General features: G+C 38.6%; 1 protein-coding gene and 1 long non-coding RNA gene across 7 annotated transcripts in view; one reads left to right on the forward strand and one right to left on the reverse strand.

Moving 5' to 3' along the window:
• Nrg (Neuroglian) overlaps nt 1–24,115 on the forward strand; it is a 434,360-nt gene extending 410,245 nt beyond the window's left edge. For 4 of the 6 annotated variants that reach the window (XM_070088294.1, XM_070088293.1, XM_070088292.1 and 1 more), the window contains one exon: nt 21,459–24,115. In XM_070088294.1, coding sequence (XP_069944395.1) covers nt 21,459–21,568 — 110 coding nt within the window. In that variant the 3' untranslated portion in view covers nt 21,569–24,115. Of the gene's footprint in view, nt 1–5,940; nt 6,087–21,458 lie in introns of all 6 variants that reach the window. The other 2 variants (XR_011392382.1, XM_070088295.1) reach the window with 2 other exon arrangements.
• LOC128690869 (uncharacterized) lies at nt 20,282–21,551 on the reverse strand. Its single transcript, XR_008407360.2, has 2 exons — nt 21,423–21,551; nt 20,282–21,060 (listed from the first exon to the last, which is right to left on the reverse strand). It is a non-coding gene; the product is annotated as an uncharacterized lncRNA (long non-coding RNA).
• Nucleotides 24,116–25,798: the final 1,683 nt, after the last annotated feature.

Here is a 25,798-nt window from a genome sequence, read left to right on the forward strand (position 1 = left end):
ACCGCTAACTTCGCGAGAGCATAATTCCGTAAGTTTTCCATCAAATTTCATATTTTTGGTGTCATTATGATCGGGAAAAGATTCGCTATCTTTTCGTAAGATTTTTTTTTTTTTTTTTTTTAATTTGGCCGACACTGAGAACGAGTCTCGGAGAGGGCCTGTCGACCCTCAAAGGGTTAAGAGGAAAGGGATGTTAGGCCCCAAGTTTAGGGTCTGTCTGTCTCTGCCTATCTATCTCTGTCTCTTATCTGTCTCACAGGTATACACAAATACAATTATACATAGTGTAAATTACCTAGGATAACCTAAAAAAATCCGAAGTGCTACACTGTGCTTGTAGATATAATGCATAAGAATACCTGTTGGTTCACAGTGGCTCTCTCTGAGACAGAGAGGTGGAAAGAGACAAGCAGAGAGACGGAAAGAGACAAGCAGACAGAGACGAAACAGATAATCAGAGACAGAGATATGAGCTCATCAGATGTCACACCTTATCTCTGCACCCTCGCTGGAACCCATCAAATGTCATTGCTTATCTCATCTTATCACTGCCCTCCCAGATGCTTGTCACTGACACTTGTCTTACACATTGCTTCAAGGGGGGAGGAGGAGGAACAACAACAGCTGCTGCTGCTGCTGCTACTACTACTACTACTACTACTACTACTACTACAACTACTACTACTACTTCTTCTTCTTTTCTTCTTCTTTTCTTCTTCTTTTCTTCTTCTTCTTTTCTTCTTCTTTTCTTCTTCTTCTTTTCTTCTTCTTCTTTTCTTCTTCTTCTTTTCTTCTTCTTCTTTTCTTCTTCTTCTTTTCTTCTTCTTCTTCTTCTTCTTCCTCCTTCTTCTTCTTTTCTTCTTCTTCTTTTCTTCTTCTTCTTCTTCTTCTTCTTCTTCCTCTTCTTCTTCTTCTATTCTTCTTCTTCTTTTCTTCTTCTTCTTTTCTTCTTCCTCCCTCCTCTTCTTCTTCCCTCCCTCTCTTCTTCCTCCTCCTCTTCTTCTTCCCTCCTTCTCTCCTTCCCTCCTCCCTCCTTCCCTCCTTCTCTCCTTCCCTCCTCCCTCCTTCCCTCCTTCCCTCCCTCCCTTCCTTCTTCTATACTCACGTGTATCCGAAACATTGCTGGGACCTATAAATACTTTGTATATATTCCTAGACAATAGTAAATGACCAAGGCAAGTGTAAATGTCCACCTGTCAATATGTTTGAGTACAATTTCAGTACCTAATATTAGTGTCAGAACAAAGATTGGTTATGAAATGACAAGAACTACAGCAAATTGTAATTATCAGAACATAAAAATTATATAAAATAATATAAAAATGAGAAAAAATGGTATATCAGCAACACTTCTGCAGCTGGTAAATAAGACTCATAGGCAACAGTTAGGCAACTTTATTCTGAAACGTTTCGCCTACACAGTAGGCTTCTTCAGTCGAATACAGAAAGTAGGCAGGAATAGTAGAGATGTGAAGATGATGTAATCAGTCCATCACCCTTGAAGTCGTAGAATTTGAGGTTGTCAGTCCCTCAGCCTGGAGAAGTTCAGTTTCATAGTCAGGAACTATCTGAAGATCAAGCGACAGAGCGGAGACTTAAATACTGTCGGAAGGAGAGGTGCATTCTCACTACTACTACTCTGCACCTCTCTCCTTCCGACAGTATTTAAGTCTCCGCACTGTCGCTTGATCTTCAGATAGTTCCTGACTATGAAACTGAACTTCTCCAGGCTGAGGGACTGACAACCTCAAATTCTACGACTTCATGGGTGATGGACTGATTACATCGTCTTCACATCTCTACTGTTCCTGCCTACTTTCTGTATTCGACTGAAGAAGCCTACTGTGTAGGCGAAACGTTTCGGAATAAAGTTGCCTAACTGTTGCCTATGTGTCTTACCTACCAACCTGTCAGTATTTTATACCATTTTGATGTTCAACTTCTGCAAGCAGCAGAACTCTATGTTGCCATCAGGTGAGCATTAAGTGCCAGCTTTGCAGCCTTATATCTCAGTAAGTACTGACCCTAATTTTTTTTATTTTAATCCTGTAACACTTAGAAAAGTTTTCTCTTCATTTCAATGAAAAAAAAATTATTTTATTTTTAAAATATTCAGGACACTGGGTGAGAAAACGTATATATACGTTTGGACCATTTAGGGGTTAAGCGATAGAAAAAGGACTAAACACTGACACTGCCGCCGCTTGTGCCGCCATCATCACTCATTGTATTATGGCCTGTTTTATTCATTCTAGAGTATATATCATGTTTCTCTGTTAATTATGTTGTTTATCATGTCATATTAGATGAATTGTGATAGATAAAATAAGGCGTAGAGTTGATAGTGTTATAATGAAATATTTTGTCCTGCCGCTGGGACGGATTAATGGCATTTCAATTAATTTAAATGAGGAAATTTGATATACGAGCAAATTGAGTTACAAGCTAGGTCATGGAACGGATTAAACTTGTAAGTCAAGGTTCCACTGTACTTATCCTCTTTTTTCTTAAAATATGTATTACCTACAACCAAACCCCTTTCTATACGAAGTTCAATCAAAGGGCCCCTATTATCATTTACACCTGGCACCCCAAACTTACCTACCACACCCTTTCTAAATGTTTCTCCTACTTTAGCATTTAGGTGCCCTACTACAACTACTCTCTCACTTGGTTCAAAAGTTCCTACACACTCACTTAACATCTCCCAAAATATCAATCTCTCTCTTCTCTAGAAGCATACACACTTGTTATGACCCACTTTTTGCATCCAACCCTTATTTTAATCCACATAATCCTTGAATTTATAAATTTATATTCCCTCTTCTCCTTCCATAAATGATCCTTCAACATTATTACTACCCCTTCCTTAGCTTTAATTCTCTCAGATACTCTTGACTTAATGCAATTTATTTCTCCCCACTGAAACTCACCTACCCCCTTCAGCATTGTTTCACTTAGAGCTACGACATCCAACTTCTTTTCGGTCATAACATTAGCAATTATGTCTTTCTTATCATCCACACTATATCCACATACATTCAAGCATCCCAGTTTCATAAAGTTTTTCTTCACTTTTTTAGTATTTTCTACAGGAGAAGGGGTTACTAGCCCATTGCTTCTCGCATTATAGTCTCCTCATATGACACGCATGGCTTATGGAGGAAAGATTCTTTTCCACTTCCCCATGGAGAATAGAGAAAATAAAGAAGAACTATTAAGAAAAAAAAAAAAACCTTGATGTGTGTATGTATATATATGCATGTGCATGCCTGTGTAGTGTGACCTAAGTGTAAGTAGAAGTAGCAAGATATACCTGTTATGCAGTGTGTTTATGAGACAGAAAAAAGAACACCAGCAATCCTACCATCATGTTAAACAGTTAAAGGTTTCTGTTTCACACTCATTTGGCAGGATGGTAGTAGTACTTTCCTGGGTGGTTGCTGTCTAACAACCATTTATGCATACTGGTCAGATTATTATTATAATAAAAAAGAAGCGCTAAGCCACAAGGACTATACAGCGCTAACATACTGGTCAGAGAACCCATTGTAAGTCCGAGCCGTCAATAAACAAGTATGTCGCTAAGTGAGGAGAGGCTGTAATATAAAAAAAAAAAAAAAATACGAAGAAACGCAAAATAATTTACAGCAAAGTTCTGGCAGGTCATGTTTGTTTGGTCGAGTGCTGAGCAAATGGTCAACTACTGAGCAATTTGTTTACCAAACAAAGCATTTGAATACTGAATTTTTCGAGTGCTGAGGTTCCACTGTACCTTTTATTTTATATCTTGAGCACAAAAACTGCCCAATGAGCTATTTCAACTACCCAATAACACTAGTGATTAGAAATTGGTAATTTGGCCAATTTCACACAAATATCAAAATATTTCAATTTCAAAATAGGGTCCAGAATAAACAGTGCAGACATTCCTGGCACTAAAATAACAATTCCTCTGTTCATTATTTATGTTCCCAAGCTTTACATGTGAATTCCATTTTGATTGTTTATTCACAATGAATTTTTATTCATGCCAAGAAATAGAAGATTTACTGTTATTCAATATTGTAATAATATCAGTGCATTTGTGAACGCATATAAAATCATCTCTATTTCTGTAATATATCTTCCATTCTATCAAATGAGACTGCAAAGTTGCCATTTTAAACGGACTACAGTTGCAATTTTTTTTCTCATACACTGCATGCTGCAGGATTTTTTTTATATGATGCACACTTACCACATAGACCTATTCTCTCATATCTAAGCCCAGATTTACTGCTCACAGCTTATGTAAGTGAGCTGAGCTCATCACGTAGTACTACGGAATGGACCCTGGCTATAAACCTGTAGAACAATTGCATGGGCCCTCAAGAGGTTAATTTCTGTACTGAATTCTCTGTAGTGTTATGATATTTTATTAAGCCTTTATTCCTCTTGGTGCCAGTGAAGGAAATCTTGAGCTATGGAATTGGACTAATCCTTTCAGTGGATCGAACCCAATTGCCTCCCATTTCCTAGATGCTGTATGACCCTTATGGGTTAAGCATTTTTCCCATGAAAGTGATAATTTAACCCCTATTAAATGTATAACTGCCACATAAGTATATAAGTGCATTATGGATAATCAAGGTTTAAAGTAATCACAAGAGTATAAGCCATTCCCTGTTATGCAACCTCAGTTATGTATCTTGAGTAGTTTATATGCTTTGTTTTAAGCTACATGCATTACAGTATTTTTAGTGGTTCTCCTAAGTGTGCATTTAAATCTGTGCACAAGTCTGCTTCGTTTTTTTCATTACCCATTTATTGTGCCTATTTCTATTTGTTTTATCTGTCACACAATTTTCACCTAAATAAGGCAGAACATTGGAACTGAGCCTCACAAGATACAAGGATAAGTTTTTTTCATGGCTAACATATCCCCCCATTTGAGGTATGTTAATACATACTGTCTCTGCATCCTCCATACATAGAAATTGTTGTATATATACATAATTACTTTAGGAAGGTACTTCCTTTCCAAGCCTTTTTTTTTAAATTATTTATTGTGCAGTATTTATATTTACAGAAGGAATGGCAAGAGCAGTTTAGTTTTTATCCTGAATACTGAGAGATCTGTATTAGTAGCAAAATATGGACTGAGTTTTTGCCTTTTTTAAAATAAAGGAACAGTGCTTAAATGAATGTAGTCTTTCTTTATTAAAAATACTCTTGTATATTTCAATTTCACTGTTTTGTTTCATTAGCTTGCTTTTATTTGTTTTGAAGTACATTTTGTAAGAGTCGATTACCTATATAAAAATGATCATTTGTAATACAGTACAATATAACCATGGAAATCTCTTTGTACATACAAGAAAGATTATTTAGACATTCCAGAATTCATGTATTAATTTTAACAAAATGTTTCAAAATTATACACTCATGGTGTAACACAAGTGTTACTGTAATGCAGTTATTTGCTGAAATGACCTACATGGTTTAGAACTTTATATGATGCATGTCTTTGGTAATTTACTACTAGATATCATTAGCTATCTTCACTATAAGGTACAACAGCACAAAAATTTTAATTATTTTTAAAGTAAATATGGTTACTACCAGTAAGATTTTTTTTTTTTTTTTTTTTTTTTTTTTTAAAAAAAACAGCTTTTGCAGTTTGGACAGCATTATACTCTTAAAACTATATGAACATCAGGCTAGTTTGGCAGCAGACTTTTATTTTGTAAAGCTAATGACTTTTTCATAATCCACATTATAATGCCAAAGCAACTAGATTGGGTAATCGACCATAATGTACTGCCTTGTGTCCCCCAAAAAAAACCTTGCAAGTGCAGCATTTTGTAGATAGAAAATTTTTGTTTGGAGATTCTTAGACAATCATCTGCTTGTGTATATATTTATATGCTGATTGCTTGAATATTTGGCCCCTCTCAGGAGCAGGTATGGCTGAAGATGGTTCCTTCATCGGTCAGTACGGCCGGAAGAAAGGCGAGACAACATCCAATGCATTTGCCACCCTAGTTTGATGTTATACCTCCATTCTTTTACATGTAAGCCTTGGATTTTATATTATATGAAAGGTTTGTTTTACAGATTTTGAACACTTTTGTTCAGGTCAGAAACTAGTCCCAAAGTTTGCGATTAATATTTTACTGAACATTTCAAGGATTTGTATTTTAACCTAAGAAATTTTTAGTATTGACAGCATTGTCACATTTTCCTCAAATTTGTAGCACCCAACCAAGCTAAATGATATTGTTTTTTTTTCACCATGGTGCTTGGTGAAAATTTCTACCCATTAATCCAGTATTTGGGTGTAAGAGATGTACATGCTTTTTCTGAGAGTGGGTGCTGTATAGTCCTTGTGGCTTAGCGCTTCTTTTTTTGATTATAATAATCTGAGAGTGGGACTAGCAAAATGAAAGACATCAGGAGTGTTCTGTTTATAAAGGGTTAGTTAGACTTGAATTCTTAGCGTGCTCCCTATATTTTGTCATAAGTTTTAACTCTAGGCCATCTCCCACTAAGGCAGGGCGACCCAAAGAAAGCACATTTAGTACCACATATTCAATAGTTGTTTATTCAGAAGTGTAGTACTTGCACTTTAAGGGAGAGGTGGGATGTTAGAGAGGGTAATCTACTTATGTCAGCACACTTGCCAATATAGCAATTGAGTGAATGGGTGCTCTTTGGGCCATCCTGTCTTGGTGGGAGATGGCTGTCCAGTAAATTATTATTATAATCAAGGGGGAAGCGCTAAACCCGGAGGATTATACAGCACCTGGGGGGGGGGGATGTGGAAGGCATTCAGGCTTAATTCGGGGAACTGGAGCACAGATCCAATTCCCTAAATCAAGAGCCCCTCACCAACATCAAGGACTGTCCAGTAAAAAAAAAAGTGTGGGCATGTATGTAATATCAGTACTGAATATGCATGTTATGTGCATAATAAAATAGATATATATTTTTGTATTTTGCAATGTTTTGGACTAGGATTTCATGAAATTTACAATTTAGAGAGAGCTTTTCTGTAACAAAGTTTATATAGTTGGAGTTTAAAAATTTGAAAAAAAAAATGGACTTCAGAAGCTGAAAGTATTTCTATTCATGGGAAGTACTAGACCTGTAGGGGTCATACAACAGCTTGAGAATGAGGAAATGCGAGAGAGCCAGGTTCAGTCCAAGGAATAAGAGCACAGGCCTAATTCCTTAGAGGGAAGATATTAATAATATAAAGCAAGCACTAAACTCACATGGGTCATACAACATGGGGGAAGTATTTATAATTCCAGAAAATACGAATACTTCAGTTATGAAAATGGGAACATTGTGTGCGAGATCTAAGGAAAGTGGAGGCAATGTTCACAGAGTGCAAGTACTTCACCTATATGTGAATGCAGGGGTCAAGTCGTAGCTCTTAGCCCTGCCTCCAGTTTTATTCCTAGCCACGTGGGCCCTATTATACCTATTCTTCCTCTTCAAGGGGGGGGGGGGCTCCTTGGTGCAGTGAAGAGGCTTTTGGTCTGAGGAATTAGACCTTTTGGTCTCCTTCCTGTTTTCAGCCTTTGGGATTCTTCCCACAGGCACTCTAGTTCCTAGGTAGGGGGGAAGGGTACCGTGGTTCATCCCATTCCACTGAGGTCTGGTGGTGTAGTTTGCCATGAAATCTGGATTGCCTAGGGATGTCCCACTCCCTCTCAGGTCTCCTGGAGGGTGTCTTTCGGGTAACTGGTGTATCTCTGGAAGCTGCCTTTCAGATTCCGGGGGGTGGTGAAGTCGCTATCCCAGATTGCTGGTTTACTGGCATGCAGTGTAGGGTATGACACAGGTTTCATCTGCACTATTTGCGGTGCTGGGGTCCTCTTGGGTGCAGAGTGGGATTTGTGACCCTTTCATTCCTCCTAGGAGCTATCCCTCCACATCACCCTCCCCCCTTTTTTTTTCTTTAACCCTTAAACTGTCCAAACGTAGATCTACGTTTGTGCATGTAGTGCTCCGACCTTGATTTTCTCCATAAGAAACAATGCAAAAAAAGTCAATCTACGCTTGGACAGTTTAAGGGTTAAAAAAAAAAAGAAAAGTGACATAACCATGGAGTCCCAAGTCCATGAAACGGCTCCTCCCGGGCCCCTTTCTGCTACCGCACCTTGTTCCGACCTTGCCTCATTATTTGACCACTCTTTTGACATTTCTCGTGCCCCTGTATTTCCTGCTGGTGCCGTTTCGTCACCCACTCCAGGTACCAGAATTCCACCTGACTCCTTTGATACATCTGACTTCCACACTTCTTTGACCGTGCTTCTGGCTTCCCTCTACGGCGAGGCGCTTTTCTGATCTCCTACGTCGGACCAACTCTAGTCCCACACTAAGACCATTACCTGAGGATACTCCTTTGCTTCTTTCTCATTCTGCCCAGAAAAGACCAGCACAACACACTGTTTCAAAATACAAAATGGACTAAATTTTTTACTTTGCAACCAACTTCTCACGACTATCTTTCCGATCATAGTATTGGCATGTTAGTTGAGATATATCCTTTTATGCTCTCAAGAGGGTGCACGCATCGTCACAGTACAGAATGCTAACCAAGTTTGTGATCTTGCTTTCCTTACAACCATAGATGCTATTCCTATAACTATTGAAAATCATTCTCTCAATTCTTCCTAATACCATTCTCCAACAGAATTTCCAGACATGTGGTGATGACATTATGGAACAGCTTGAGCTCCAAGACAACCTAATCCTCAAAGTAGACACTTATGTCCTCCCTGCCCACAGGCGGATACGATACATTTGCAATGTAGCTCGCTTAACTTTTGACTGCCGTGAGCTTCTGTTCTCAGTTTATATTGTAGGTGATACCTACACCTCAACAGTGTAGAAATTGCTTGCGTTTTGGTCATCCAGTGAAATATTGCAGGTCCATGGCCAAATACCCAGTTTGTGGTGCTGACGACCATACCAATGCATCTTGTAGTCTATCTCCCTTGCCTTGTCACGAGGCTCATCCGTCTTACTCTCGCCATTGCCAAGTTTACTTACACGAGTGAGAAATCCATTGTCTTAAAGAGGCAGAAGGCTTTCCTTATGCTATGGCAGTCTTTCATCTATGCTTCCAGGGGAGACTTCCCTGTACATATTTCTCATTCTCGAGTTACTAAATGACCCCCCACCTCTGGGGCCCCAACTTCCACAGCCTCCTCTGTGGTCACCCCTTACATAGTCCCCCCCATCTCTAATTCTTTTGCTGTCCTGGACTCAGAGGTCCCTACCTCTTCTCACTCATAAGTTTGTCTACAAAACCTCATACAACAAAAACTCCCCATTAGCCCTCTACTTCTCCGAAGTCTAAAAATCCCCCATTGTTAAAATCTTTAACCCCCTCCTTCCCTTCTACCTGCACATTTTTCCTTTCCAGTCTCTGTACCTGGTTCATCACCTCTTAGCTGTATAGTCCTTGTGGCTTAGCGCTTCTTTTTGATTATAATAATAATCATCACCTCTTAACTGGCTCTGTTATGATTGTGGAAGTTCATCCTCCTCCTCATACAGTACCTTCCTCTTCTGCCCCCTTCTAGGTTGCTTCCTCTCCTGTCCCCTCCCAGGTTGGTTCCTCTCCTGTTCCCTCCCAAGCTGCTTCTCCAGTTCCCTCTACCCTTTCAACTCCCCCCTACCTTGGTACATTCCATTATCGCCCCGATTTTTACTCACCCTCCTCCTTCCATCTGCAATATCATCCCACATACAATGTCCTTGTCCTTTGAAACACTTGAAGCTATCTCTGAATATATTGAGAAGTCTAGACCATTGATGGACACCAATCCTCCTCTTTGCTCTTCTCCTGCACAACTCCTTTCTTTGCAGTGTCTCAATCCTTCACTGCTTGTGCATTTTCTGCTGCCTCCACATATGGACTTTTCTAACGCTTCTAGTCCATAGATACCTCTATCTTCAGATTTCTTGTATCTTTCTCTTAATAAATCATGGCTTATTTACAGTGGAATATCCATGGGCTCAGAGGTAACTGGGGTGAGCTTCAGGTGTTGCTCTCCCAGTTCTCCTCTGTTTGTTTGTTTACAAGAATCCAAATTATGCTCTGCTGTTATCCATCCCATCTTGGGCTATGTTTTATTATATTCATCAGATCCTTTTCCCAATGGAACGTCTAATGAAAGTGCACTTCTTATACGCACCTGTATTCCATACCATCAACTCTTTGTTCATACTTTGCTGCATTACACTGCTGTCCACATCCACTTGAATAAGTGGTATACAATCTGTCTGTTCTTTGTATCTCTCTCTTTCTCGGGCATTATCTATCCCAGATGCTGCATTTCTGGTTTCTTTCTTACCACCACCACTTCTGTTACTTGGCGATTTTTAATGCTCACCATTTCCTCGGGGGGAGGGGGGGTGTCTCACTATGACCCCCATGGCATTCAATTGGAGGCTTTTCTCACTTCCTTCCCCTCCATGTTTTAAATATGGGAACTCCCACTCATTTTGATCCTCGAGCTCATTCTCTCTCTCTCTTACATCGATCTCTCAGTTTGCTCTTCCTCAACTGTACTAGACTTTACCTGGTCTGTCCTCCCGGACTTGCATGACAGCGATTATTTTCCAATCATCCTTACTTTTCCTTCGTATTCACCACCACCTTGTAGCCCACATTGGCAATTTGACCGAGCGAATTGGGACCTTTACTTGCATCAAACTGCTTTTAGTGAGGATCCTTCTTCATCCTCTATTGATGAGCTTTTATACCTCTTCTCGATCTCAGTTTTAATCGCAGCTTCACATTCTATACCCCAAACTTCGGGCAGGAATTTTCAGAGATGCGTGCCTTGGTGGTCTCCTGCTTGTGCTTGGGCAGTATGTTTGAAATGCATTGTGTGGGGCAGGTACCGATACAAAAGAACCGCAAAGCGACTCCTTGATTTTAGCCCTTTGATTGTCGCAAGCCCCTTTCTGAAACTGTCATTCTATGTCGCAAAATTTTTTGGAAAAAAAAAAATTTTCTTATGAAATGATAAGAGAATCTTTTCCCGATGGTAATGACACCAAAAATACGAAATTTGGTTGAAAACTTAACGGAATTACGCTCCCGGTCTCAGCGACATATACGCATTGGCAATTTCACTGACTTTGAGCCCTGTTTTTGGCCAATTCCGTTGTTCCAGTTAATCAAACCCATAGCTATTTCTTTAGAACTCCATTTTTTCTATCAGTCGAGTACAAGAAACTGCCCATTTACCAATTTGAACTACTCGATAAAGTGGTCAGAAATTGGCAATTTGGCCAATTTTACGCAAATTAAAAAAAGATGCCGATTTCAAAATAGGGTCCAGAATAAAGAATGTAGACATTCTTGGCACTAAAATAACATATCCTCTGTTCATTAGTCACATCTCTAGGCCCCTCTTATATTATTATTGCTTTCTATTTTTTTTTTATTCATACAGAAAATACAAAATTTACTGTTATGCAGACTACTGCATTATTGTAAAAATGGTATAAATAATATCAGTGCACTAGTGAAAGAATATTAGACTCTCCAGTTGATGTGTATTGGAAGTGTGGTGTGATTTGCTTACTCCTGAACATTGGTAAAAATCAAACATTTCCGCTACTTTGAGCTCAATTTCAAGGTCGTTTTCATCGTGAAATTTATCAAAATCATCTTTATTTCTGTAATACATTTTCCATTTTATCATGTGAGACCATGAAAACGAGAATACAGTGATAAATACTATACAAAAATACACCTCAAAGTCGGTATTTTAATCCAAAAAACGGTCATTTTTTTTTTCTCATTATGCACTGCGTGCTGTGCTGCAGGATTTTTTTTTATGTGGTGCACACTGACCACACAGACCCATTCTCTCACATGTAGGCCTACCAGCTTTCTCCCGCTTGATTTGAAGCCGCTAGAATTTACACGTATAAATACGTCCGAAACAGTGGCGCATAAGACGTATATATATATACGACCGAAACAGTCAAAGGGTTAAGTAGAAGAGAGCGGCTGCCCATGTCATCCATGACACTAAACGCACTTGCTAGGAGGATTATGTTTCTACCATCACTTCAGCTTCCTCTGAGTGCAGTCTGGAAAAAAAGTAAACCGAGTAGTAAATGCTCTCCCAACCTGGCTCCCGTTCTCGGGTTGCCAGTGTCGCTAAAGCAAACCCTTTTGACATTGCCACCGAAATTGGTAATCATATTGTCTGTATCTCTCAGGGGCTCCATCTATGCCCCTCATTTCTTTTCCTCCAAGTCTACTAGAGTTTTAGAGCCCTTAAGCTGTCCAAACGCAAATCTACGTGTAGCGCTCCGAATGTAGATCTATTTTTTTTTACATTCTTTCTTATGGAGAAAAACAAGGGCGGAACGCTACGCGCGCAAACGTAGATCTATGTTTGGACAGTTTAAGGGTTAAACTTTTCTTTTATCAGAGAAGAATCTTATAATGTGCCTTTTACACTTCTGGAACTGGAGGCAACACTCTCCGCTTGCCGATCGGCAGCTGGGCCTGACAGCATTCATATTTGTATGCTACAGCATTTACATCAGTCAGCCCTTGTTGTCCTCTTATGACTCTTTAATCTTATTTGGTCACAAGGAGTTCTTCCCCAGCTGGGGAAATCTACCATTGTTCCCCTTTTCTGCAAACTGGGTACTGCAGGACATGCTGCCTCCCACTATCGTCCCTTTGCTCTTACCAGTGCTGTTTGCAAAGTGATGGAACGTCTGGTAAATAGACATTTGATGTGGTATTTAGACACACACAGTAGTCTCTCCACTAGTCAACATGGCTTTCGTAAGGGCCGTTCTACCATTGACTCCTTACTACGCTTGGATACATACGTGTATGTTCATACTACCTTTGCCAATAATCACTCAGTTATCACTATCTTTTTTGACCTTGAGAGGGCATGTGACAACTTGGAGGTACAACATCTTGGTCAAGACCCACTCCTTAGGCCTCCGAGGCAATCTACCATTTTTTCCTAAGAACTTCTTAACTGAGACACATTTCCATGTTTGGGTTAATAATATGCTTACCCCAGACTTTGTCCAAGCTGAAAGTGTTCCCCAGGGATGTGTTCCGAGCACAACACTTTCTCCTTGCTATAAATGATCTGGCATCTATTCTTCCATCTAATATTTGGTCATCACTTTTATGTCGATGACTTTGCTATTGCTTGTGCAGGCGCTGTCACCTCATTGCAGTCAACCTTGTTTCCAATTGGGCCACTACTCATGGGTTTAAATTTTCTAGTACCAAAGCTCTCCAAATTACTTTCATTACATGTTCTGTCATCTCTGATCATCCATTGTACATATATGGCTTGCATATCCCAGAATGTGATATGGTCAGGTTTCTCGACCTTCTGTTTGACCGTTGGTTATCCTGGAAACCTCACATTACCCCTCTCAAGGCATCTTGTTATAGCCGGCTGAACCTCTTTAAAACCCTTGCTCCTCTTTCATGGGGAGCTGATCGTAGAACTCTCCTTCAACTACATTCGGCCCTAATTTTATTGAAACTCGATTATGGTGACCAGATATATTCAGTGACCTCTCCTGCAAGTCTTTCTAGCCTTAATCCCATTCATCGCCAGGGATTACATTTATGGCTCAGTGCTTTTTGCTGTTCACCAGTTGAGCGCCTCTATGCAGAGGCAAATATTCCATCGTTGACCAATCACCGTGATGCTCATTGTCTTCACTATTATGTTTGCACTCATGACCTCCGCAATCCTGATGTTAGCAGACGTTCTTTATTTGTTCATTGCCCCTGTTTACTCTGTCCATTTTCTCTTCGCCTACATTCGCTCGTCTTCTCTTCGGTTAACACTCTTCTATGTTCATGTGGCATCTCATTTTTCCCTACCCCCTTAGGAAATTCTGACAGTTCGTGTCTGTTCTTTCCCACTGCCATGTGCGAAAGCCCAGTTGCCTATGATGGCTTCTGGTTCTCTCTTTCTTAACCACTTGCGATCTCATTCTCATGCCATCGCAGTGTACACCAATGGTTCCAAGTCTTCTGATGGCGTCGGATTCACAGCAGTGTTTCTGGACAGCATCGTGTGAGGGCATTTTTACGGCTGAGTTGTATGCTATTCTCGTAGCACTTATCCACATTGTGTCTATGCCTGTGTCACCATTTGTGGTCATTTCAGACACCCTTAGTGCTTTACAGGCTGTAAGAAAATTTGATTCACTTCATTCCCTGGTTCTTCATATCCAGCGTTGGTTGTGCTGTATCTCTAGCAAGCACAAAGATATTGTTGGGTCCCCGGTCATGTTGACATACAGGGGAATGAAAAGGCAGACACTGCTGCACAGTCAGCAGTACATGACCTCCCAGTTTCATATAGAGGTATTCCATTCACAGACTATTTTGCTGTAATTGCTTCGCAGCTTCACACCCGTTGGCAATAACGTTGGTCTGATCTGCTACATAACAAATTACATTCTATTAAACCAAGTATAGGTTTCTGGCTGTTTTCTTGTCATTAATGTTGAAGTTGGGAGACTACTCTCTGCAGTCTTCACATCAGCCACACTCGGCTTACTCACAGGTATCGCGTGGAGAGGCACCCTGTTCCACACTGCGAGAATTGTCAGGTTTTAGTTTCTGTTAGCCATATTCTGTTGGACTGCCCCCACTGTCAACGAGCACGCAGAATTTACTTCCAGTGTCATCACTGCTCTACTGCCCTTAATTTACCTTCCCTTCTTGCTGATGGACCCTCCTTTAACCCAGACTATCTCATTGTCTTTTTGACAGCAACTTATTTACTGCACAAACTGTGATGATGATGCCTCTAGCACTTTCTACCTCAGCCCTTTCTACCTCAGCCCTTTCTACCCTCTACCTCGGCACTATCCACTGCCCCGCTGCACTCCATGACTTAATAATAATCCCCTGCCCTGTTGCTACCCAATACCCAGGCACCCTTCCCTGCTGTGTTGTATGACCCTTGTAGGTTTAGCACTTCTTTATAATAATAATATACCTATTCTTAAAACTATGTATAGATCCTGCCTCCACTTCCTGACCATCCTGACACCCTGTGAGGACTCACTGCTTTTGATATGCAGATCCATCAGAATTTTTTTTTTTTTTTTTACCTCTACCCCTGTTGTGTGTATATTATTCAGTACTGCTGATGTGCTCTCCTCTAGGCTTTCTGGCATTGCCCCAAGTTTCACTGGGAAGACCTCTTAACCCCTTAACTGTCCAAACGTAGACCTACATTCTTACCGCTAGCGCTCCAGATGTAGATCTACGTTTTATTTTTCCTGCCTCCAAATTTGGCACAATTAGCCTGACATGCTTGGTCAGCATAGAATGAGTCTTAGCACTGGTGCGAGCAGTATTAAAAAAATATGGGATCACTTAGTACCTTGTGGGAGCACCAGTTCAATTGAGCGCCAGCTAGAGCAAACAGCACGGCAAACACTTGGGATTCACTGATGTCATGTAGTATTAACACTCCCGTTTTAAGAGGAAAGTGATGTTGACATCGAGTTTAGTGGCTTTGAGGTGGATGTGGCCACAAGTGATTGAGGAAAAATAAAAAACCTTGATAATAACCCATGTGCATCATTTGTGCAACAGCCTTTCAATTTTGGTACCAGTGGTAGTGTCATCCTGCCAGAATGTCTTATAACCTATGCCCTAAGTAAAGAGAAACAATTCTGGAACACGTAATACATGTTTGGCTGGCGGCTGGCTGATTGACTTTGGCTGTCTCTATCTCCGTCTGTCTCTGTCTCACAGGTACACATAAATATAATTATAGTGTAAATTACCTAGGATAACCCAAAAAATCCAGACAGTGCTATACTGTGCTTGTAGATATAATGCATAGTAAGCATGACTGGCAAGTAATACGTAATTTCATTTGTTCAGGAAGCAGATGTGATGACTGGTCGTAATACCTGTTGGTTCACGAGTAGCTCTCCAAGACAGACAAGCAGACAGATAAGCAGAGACAAACAGAGAGCTAGACAGACAGACAAAGCTAGACACAGACAGTGTTTATGTGTAACAGTGAAAACAAATAAAGTCATGGCAGTGCACGCTCATCAAATGTCACCACTGCTGCACTGTCAGCAGTGGAATGACATTCGTCTTACACCATGCTTCAAGGAAAATTATTATTATTATATACTCCCATGTATCCAAAACATTGCTGGGACCTATAAATACTGTGTATGTATTTCTAGATAATAGTATATGACTAAGGCAGGTGAAAATGTTCACCTGTGACTATTTTAGTACTATTTCAGTACCTAATATTAGTGTCAGAACAAAAATTAGCTATGAAATCACAAGAACTGCTAAAAATTGTGATTATCAGAACAAAAATTATACAAATTAAAAAAAAAAAAAAAAAAAAAAGTATATCGGCAGCACTTCTGCAAGCAGCAGCCCTTCGTGTGGTTGTCAGGTGAGTGACAAGCGCTAACATTGTGGCCTTATATCTCCATAACTACTGACTATTTTATTTTTTTTTTCATATTATTCAGAGTGCTGGACAAGAGAACGTAGATCTATGTTTGGACAGTTAAGGGGTTAAGTCATCTGTGTAGCACTTCACAGATTTCCTTGTCATTTTGCGTGAGCTGCTCTCCAGTCACATTACCTGGTCTCTCTATTTTTTTTCTTCTGATATGGCTGTGAAGCAGTTTTGGCTCAGACTTAATCTTTGTTATATCATTCTCAAATTGTTACTCAGCCTCTCTTATTGCATATTCATTTCTGGCTAATCTGCTCACTTCTCTGTTCTTGTCTGTCATTCACTTCCTATGGTTTTTCCATGCTCTTATGCATTTTTCCCCCTCTACATCTTTGGCTGAACCAAGGGCTCTCTCTGTGTTTTCTATTTTACATTCTTCGTGTAGGTATGAAGTTTTCGTCTGGCCTCCTAGCACTTCCTAGCTATGTACTCCATCATCATCACCGACTTTCCCTCCAGTTCCATTTCTTATTGCACTGCATTCAAGAATTCCTTCACACTCCAGTAGCTCAAGTCCCAAAAACCATTTGCCTTCACTCTTATCTAACATTCACATGCACCTCTCCAGGATGTCCAAGCCCCTCACACACAATATCTTTACTTACCCACTCCCTCCAATCTTTCTTAGGGCGACCCTTACCCCACCTTCCCTCCACTGAAGATTTATGTATCCTCCATATCATCCTATTTTGCTTTATCTCTAAATATCCAACCCACCTCAACAACCCCTCCTCAGCCCTCTGGATAATAGTTTTAGTAACTCCGCACCACCTCCTTATCTCCAGGCTACAAATTCTTGGCATATATTTTTTTTTTTTAACACGTTGGACGACTCCCACCAAGGCAGGGTGACCTGAAAAAGAAACACTTTCACCATCATTCACATGGTCACTGTCTTGCCAGAGGCATGCAGATATAACAGTATCTGAGCTGATACCAATACTTTTCCTATATTCTTTTTTTTTTGTTGTTGTTGTTGCAGTTTAAAAACTGTAGTGTAAAGCACCCTTCTGGCAAGACAGTGATGGAGTGAATGATGGTGAAAGTTTTTCTTTTTCGGGCCACCCTGCCTTGGTGGGAATCGGCCAGTGTGTTAATAAAAAAAAAATAATAAAAAATGTCCAATATATAATTGAAATGCTAATTTCACAGCAAGCATTAAATAACATAGGAAGGTTAAATATGTAACTTAATTTTTCTGCGGTGTCATTACTCATTACTTAGCCTGTTGTTACTGATTGTAAAAGGCATTTGTCGATAGTTTGTGTGATAGCGTGTGTGTGTGTGTGTGTGTGTGTGTGTGTGTGTGTGTGTGTGTGTGTGTGTGTGTGTGTGTGTGTGTACTAGAGTTTTTTACAACATAATATTCCTGTACCTTAATCACGTGAACTTTTGCCTAAAAGCCAAGAAATGACCTTTCATTTCAATATCTTTTTAGAAAATGTCACCCCTAAATGAAAAAAACGAGTAATGAAAACAAGTAACTTGAATGTATATTGCATGTAATATTAATAACGAATAAAACAGCTTACAGCATCATTGTTATCATGTTTGTATATATATTACTACTCATTGCCTAGAATAAACTGAAGTTGCAGTTTATTTTTGTTTCAGGAGGCAGCATACAATTTCTGCATAACTCTGATTACATGTTCAGCACACTGATTACTTCTTGGTATATTGAGTGTGGACAGCTTCTGCTTTTTTGTAACGTTTCAATATTTCTGACAAATTCTTGAAGTCATTTTCATCATACATTTGATTAGTAAACCAATGATCTGCCCAGGTGTATGAAATGAATCTGCATATCTTCTCCAAAGTCTTCTGTCTTGTTTGTATAAGAATGAATGCCAGAATAGCTAGAATAGCTCCTGAATTCCATCTTTTTCTTCAAAGAATCTAAACACTCATGTTAGAGGGTACAAAAACTTCATATCATCTCTCCATCCTGATTTATGGAGGATCCCTTCTGTTCCATTAACAAACTGTGCCTTTAGTCCCTTATAATTCTTCACCAGTTGGGATACAAATGGATACTTGATGTTTGGAGAACTGGTTTTAGCACCAAGATTTTCATCCATTACCAAGCAGAGAATCCTGTCCAGAACGTAATGCTGACAACTGATAAACTGTGGTTTGCTAATCCCCTTTTCTGAGAACATTCGTTGCGGTTTGACAGCAGCTCCACTCTTTTTCCGTGTTAACGTTTGTTGTATCAGCATTGATCATCTTTATTGCATTCCATAAGTTGTATTCATCAATAACTTTTGCCATTCCTTCAGCAATAGTTTCAACCTTGCCATTTTTCAAATGCAGTGCATCCAGTTTTACTTCGGTTCTTTCATTTTTAAGTACTAATACCTGATACCCATTTTCCTCAGTGTGCTCCCCATTGAAATGTAAAGACCATTCTTCCATTTGTAACTTTTCAATAATTTTCTCCTTCAATTTAACAGCCTCTTTGTATGTTGATTTGTAAATTGCTACTTGACTTGATGTAGGAATGTCATTGCCATCAAATGGCAACTCTTTGCATATCTTGGTAGCTTCACTTGTTGATACTTTTGTGGATGTCACCTAATTGGTTGCAACTTTTTTGTTGTGTTTTTTGGTTGGTGGAGTAGTCCTTTCATCTTCATACTCTCTCCCTTTAGATTCAGTACCACTGTCACTAGATTCATCAGGCAGTTTCCGTCTTTTGGAGGGATGAATAGCGTTTTCACTTGCAACTTGACCTGTAGAGTACCCCACTTCTCCTTTGCTTTCCACTTGAAGCTGGTACAGCTGTTTGTCTTCAGAGGATAACCATTAGCCATTAATTTTTGTGATATCAGAAAGTTCATTCAGGGCATCATATTTTCCCCTCTTGACACATTCATCATAAGTCTTCATCACCTTGTCAAGCTTTGCTCGTATTACTTGATCGGACACATGTGGAAAATTCAATTTATTCCACCATAATTTTGTAACTTCATTGGAAATTTTCGCTATTCGCTCCTTTCTTCCTTTGATTTCTACTCCAAGAAACTGGTACCGTCCAATGATTTGGGTTTGGAGAAATATTCTCCATTTTTCTTCTAGTGAAGATTCTTCTAAAGGCACAATTCCTCTTCTCCTGTGACTTCTTGAATCCCACCAAATTATTGGTCCAGATATCTTTGTTCTTCTTTATGGTAATGTCACTTTTCTTGTGACATTATTAATTCAGAATTTCTGAAACAGATACAACGACAATAAGTTGATTTGTTTGCTCAAAGCTTTTTATATATACCAGGATATGGATTGTTCTACAAACTTCTATACCGTTTCAGAAATTTCTTAACAGTTCTAGAAACTGGAAAAGTTTACAATGACATGAATGTCAAATATTGACATTAAAATCCACACTGTTAGGCTATACCTGTAAATATGTTGTCAGACACTCCTCTGTGAAATACAATGAGAAAATGATGATAATAGTAGATGCCAGTATATAGAGTTGACAGTTAGTAATTTTCTGAGTTGCTACTTATGATTAGTAATATAAATATATGGTGATTAATATTTTCCATTAATTTGAATTAGTACTTTCCTGAGTTGGTGCTTATGAGTTGTAATGCAGATACGTATATGGTGATTCATAGTTTTTATTTAGGGGTGACCTTTTTTGAAAACCGAGAGGAATTAGGGACTTTTTCATTGTTTTTAACCCGTAAATGGTCCAAACGTATATATATGTTCTCTACTGTAGTGCCCCAAATTTTTTGAGATTTTTTTTTTTTTTTTAATAGGAAAAAAGAGCATATGGTACCCAGGCATCCCCAATTATTTTAATATGGCGCACAGTGAGTGCACACACCCATTCTCTAATGTCTAGGTGACTCAGGCTTATCGTGGCAATGTTGAATGTTTGACAAATAAAACATATATACGTATACGTCTGGGGCACTAGCGGTAAAAACATATATATAAGTTGGACCGTTCACGGGTTAAAAAAAAGTTTTATATGTTGTTATATCCCTCCTGTCTTCCAGTGTCGTCAGGTCAATTTCCTTTAACCTCTTCTTGTAGAACATGCCCCTTAGCTCTGGGACTAGTCTTGCAAACCTTTGCACTTTCTCTAATTTCCTTATGTGGTTGGCTAGGTGTGGGTTGCAAACTGGCGCTTCATACTCCAACATAGGCCTGATGTACTGGGTCCTGAACAATTCCTTATTGAGATATCGGAATACTATTCTTAGGTTTGCTAGATGTCCATATGCTGCAGTAGTTATTTGGTTGATGTGCCCCTCAGGAGATATGCCTGGTGTTATACTCTCCCCAAGCTCCTTTTTCTTGAGTGAGGTTTGTAGTCTCTGACCTCCTAGATTGTACTACGTCTGCAGTCTTCTTTGCCCTTCCCCAATCTTCATGACTTTGCACTTGGTGGGGTTGAACTCTAGGAGCCAGTTTCTGGACTAGCCCTGCAGCCTGTCCAGATCCCTTTGTAGTTCTGCCTGGTTCTCATCCGATTGAATTCTTTTCATTAACTTCACATCATCTGCAAACAAGGACATTGGTTACTTGTTCACACTATTATTGCTTGGCAAGAGTTAAAAATCAAAGTACTTTAGATGGGTAGTTTGTAGAGAAAAAAGGCAGAATTAAAAATATAGTGTGAATTTTTTTTTTATGTAACTAGCTGTTGCTGTCTAATGGCTATTACTCTATAATCAAAATAAGAAATTTAAATGGAATTTAGTTAATTTTTGGTGTATGCCATAATGTATGATTGTCACTTGCCTACTGAGCACCATGGAGGTTGTCACTTCATTATCTTTTAAATGATATGTATTCAGTAATTTAAGTGCCAGTGATTAGCTACATCATGAAAGTGTTTCTAACCTTAAAAATTAGTTTTACCTTTAACACTGCTGATGAACATTATCTATATCTCAGGAAGGTTCACAGAAGATGGGTCGTTCATTGGACAGTATGGAGGAGCCGCTGGTAAAAGGAAGCCAGCCCCTGAAGACAAATCACCCTCTGCCGTGGCCACGTTTGTCTAGATACCTTTATAGCGTGGCATTCTTCACCTAGAGCCACTGTACCTGTCAACACCTTTTGTTCAGTCAATATTTTTCAGATTTGTATATCTGTAGTATGCTGTAATTTCAGGGTTTGTAGTAACTGACCTAGATACTAAAATTTGTTTTGGTGTGTATACGTGATCTTGGTTAACTGGTACCACAACAAATTCACAAAAAGAAGGGTCAGCAGTAGTGTTAAGAATGATAATAGACACACAAATATATTGCAGAATGTTGGTGTCACATATTTATAACATTCAGTAGCAAATCAGAGAACTATTAGATCATAAAAAAATTGAATGTAGTAATGATTATTTAAAACTTTTTATTGAAATTATTTATATAGTGATATGAAACAGTTAATGGTTGGCGAATGAAATTTTCTGATACAAGACACTTTCAAGTCTATATAGCAGAGCCCTTTAGTGATGATTTACCTCAGAATTTCTAATTCAGTGGTCTTACTTATGGGCTTTTCAATGAAGGTCAGACACCTTTGTATCTGTGAATTCAAGTATTAAACATTAAGTTTGGAATAGTTGTATGAACTGTGAATCAAATGTTAATACAGTGTCTTTATATTATTTGTGCCAAAATGGCCACAGAAATGATACTTCCTCTTATTACTTTAGACTAGGGAAGGCAAAGGAATCAATGTACTATTTGCAAAGGACATTAATATAGTGAATCAGCAAAACAATTCTCCACATCTGAGTGGATGTATCCCTGCATTTGGGATAACTGAAGTGAGAGTTGGTGGCTCAGCACGTATGAGAGAGGACTCAAGAGCTGTAGTGGGCCATCTGAACCCAAGCTCACCACTGTTGGTTACTTTTAAGTTACCAGTCATTATCTGACACAAATACTGAAGTGAAAATTTGGAATCTCATCGTCATAGAATCTCCAGTGAATGTGTCCCTCAATTTAGAAGTATTGTTGCAGAATTGTATAGTTAAGAAAGTGTTCCTATCAAGGAGAAAAAGTAAACATTTCTATATAGCCAACAGGCATTGATGTAAGTGTTGCAATTAAGATGTAAATGTGCCTCTTGTCAGCTTTTGAATCACAATTAAGCATTGCTAGTATTTCTTTCCACTTAGAATGTGATGAGCCTTGTGAGGCTGATCCTTGATCAGTGGTGCAATGAGACCTTTTTTTTTTTTATTTATTAAAAAAAAAAAGGGGGGGGGGTGTCTCATGAAGATCTTGCATTAAGCTTTATGCTCACTGGTCATCTCACTAATAATGCTGTTGTGAAAAAGTTTTATGTATATCTCATTCTTGAGAATTCATATATTATTTTTTAGTCTTATTCACACTTTTTTTATATAAATCTCACACATTCTGCACAAACATTGCTAGAATCTGGTAATGATAATTGACTGAAGTAAGGGTAAGGAAGATTGTGTTTTGATCAGTAACATGTAGATTGACTACTTGTGTATGTCATTCATCTCAAGGTTTGTGCATGAGAAAAGTTTTAAGTGCATAACTGTGCAGGTGATGGTAATCCATAGTCTGGACAGTGAATGAGCGTGTCAATTTATTTGCTAATGTGCTGTGACAAGCGCCAAGTGTCAAATCTTGCAAAAAACATTGCCAGCATTGTGTGAATGTTTGTTATTTTTATACAAGTGACCTTTTGTATCTTCCTTTGAAAGTTTGTGGTAATATGCTGATTTTCAGTTTACTTGTGATTTATTTTTCTTAATCCATACATTTATATGGAAGTGAATAAACAAATAGGTTGTGAACATAACATAATGAGGGCAGAGTTTCCTATTTTGCTTAAAGAAAAAACTGATAGTATTGTCCATTTAGATTGTGAAAAAGTGCCTATTTTCATTATGTATAGTCCAAAAAAAAAAGATTTTCAGTAGTCTGTAAAACTTTATTTTTAATTTATTTTATTAATACCAATGTTATAAGTTTGGCTTACACAGTATATCATCATTGCACCATATATGTAGAAGGAAGTTTACAGTTGAAACAATGTAACTGTCCCATATAGAGAAGCAAATGGTAGTGTTATGTGCGAGTGTGACTGAATGTTGTTTAATAGCACTTTGTACAGTAATGGGGTATGAAGTGTGCATCATGCCTTTTGCATACATATATAAATATATAGATATATATATGTATATGATGGAAGCATGGATTATGAGGTCAAGATTCCATTCCTAAATGTTCTTTTTATCCTGTTTAATATGGCAGTAGGCTTCACTGGAGCTTCATCATCTCTGTATTCATCATATATTATAAGGAGAAAAAAGTGATGGCTGGTAGTAATAAAATTGACTATACAATATACTAAATATTAGCAATACTAAAATATGTTAAATTACATTGGCTGTATCAAGATAAATATAGTGTCATTCATTTACAAATCATTCTCCATCACTTTCCCCCTTAATGTATTTACAATACTGCTGTATTTAGGATGGTCTTACATTCTTATCATCTACCTTGCAGATATGTAAAGCTTGTGGATGGAAGTAAAAGATATAATAAAATAATTGGAAAAGTTACATCATCTCATTGTTTCCAATACAAGTTACTTAAAACCACTCTAGGACACACAAAACCTAAGTTCTTACATCTGCTTATAACCACTTTGTTTTGCAATAAAGTCAATGTATTTTTGTTTTACGAAGCCAATCTGGCTAAAATAACTTTTTTGAAAGACACATTTGGAAATAACAGTTACTAACTGATTTTGCTGGAACATTACAATTGACTAATTCTGAGTTCATTTATATTTTAACAAATTGCAAAATATGCAGTGTTAAGACAAGTTCTCTTCCTCCTCCTATTCTCTTACCTCCATTTCCCACATCAAATCTGTTATATAGTGGAAAGGGAGGATGGTAGTAAAATCTGAGGTGAGCTTTCATTCATCAATGCTGGACACAAAACAATCAGTCAGTCATGAATGTTGTATATTATAAATATGAAATCTCCAGCTCTTGATTATTTTTTACCAATGTGAGCTTAAAACTTAAGCAAAATACACACACACAATGCAGTGAGTAGCTTGGGCAAGGGATAGGATGACAGAGATGATGTGGAAAAAGACACATGTACACAGCTCAGGACATTTATTAAAAGAAACATTCTGCCACAAGGGGAAAGTGGCTATGTAAGTCCTAGGATCGATGAAGCCACTTGTGTTTGAAACATTTCCTTTAATTAATGTCCCAAGCTGCACAAGTGTCCTTTTTCCACATCTTTTAATCCAACACCTCTCCTTAACAACCTAGCAGTCACTGCTTTTATAACTCAATCTATACATTAAACAATCATGGTGATATCACATTGCTGTCTTACTCTCATGGAAATAGCCCCCTCCCTCCTACATGTGCTAACCTTGTATAAACTTTGGTAACAGATACTGATAAATTGGTTTAGAGAGAGACAAACAAAAAGTAGGACATATTAGAAAACATTTTGGTCCTGGGACCTTGATCACTTCTGAAAGTGATCAAGGTCCCAGGACTGAAATACTTTCTAATATGTCCAAGTGTTTGCTCACATGTCTTTTTAAACTAATACACTAACCATTTGCAACATGCGTGTCTGCTACATGGGTCCCCTATCCATATGTCTTCTCTAAATCCATAAGTGCAGGAAACAGCTGTTTACACTTAAGTAAATACTTTTTACATAAATGTTCTAATGTAAACACTATCTACCCTTCTTAAATCTTCACTGTTCCTCTGCAATCCTACTCTGTCTTAACGTGTAACCCTTTCAACAATAATTCTACCACACACTTTACCTATTATACTTAATAGGCTTTTTTTTTTTTTCCAACAAGTCGGCCGTCTCCCACCGAGGCAGGGTGACCCAAAAAAGTAAGAAAATCCCCAAAAAGAAAATACTTTCATCATCATTCAACACTTTCACCACACTCACAAATTATCACTGTTTTTGCAGAGGTGCTCAGAATACAACAGTTTAGAAGCATGTACATATAAAGATACACAACATATCCCTCCAAACTGCCAATATCCCAAACCCCTCCTTTAAAGTGCAGGCATTGTACTTCCCATTTCCAGGACTCAAGTCCGACTATATGAAAATAACCGGTTTCCCTGAATCCCTTCACTAAATATTACCCTGCTCACACTCCAACAGATCGTCAGGTCCCAAGTACCATTCGTCTCCATTCACTCCTATCTAACACGCTCACACACACTTGCTGGAAGT

Source organism: Cherax quadricarinatus, chromosome 24, assembly GCF_038502225.1.
Source record: "Cherax quadricarinatus isolate ZL_2023a chromosome 24, ASM3850222v1, whole genome shotgun sequence".
NCBI lineage: Eukaryota > Metazoa > Arthropoda > Malacostraca > Decapoda > Parastacidae > Cherax > Cherax quadricarinatus.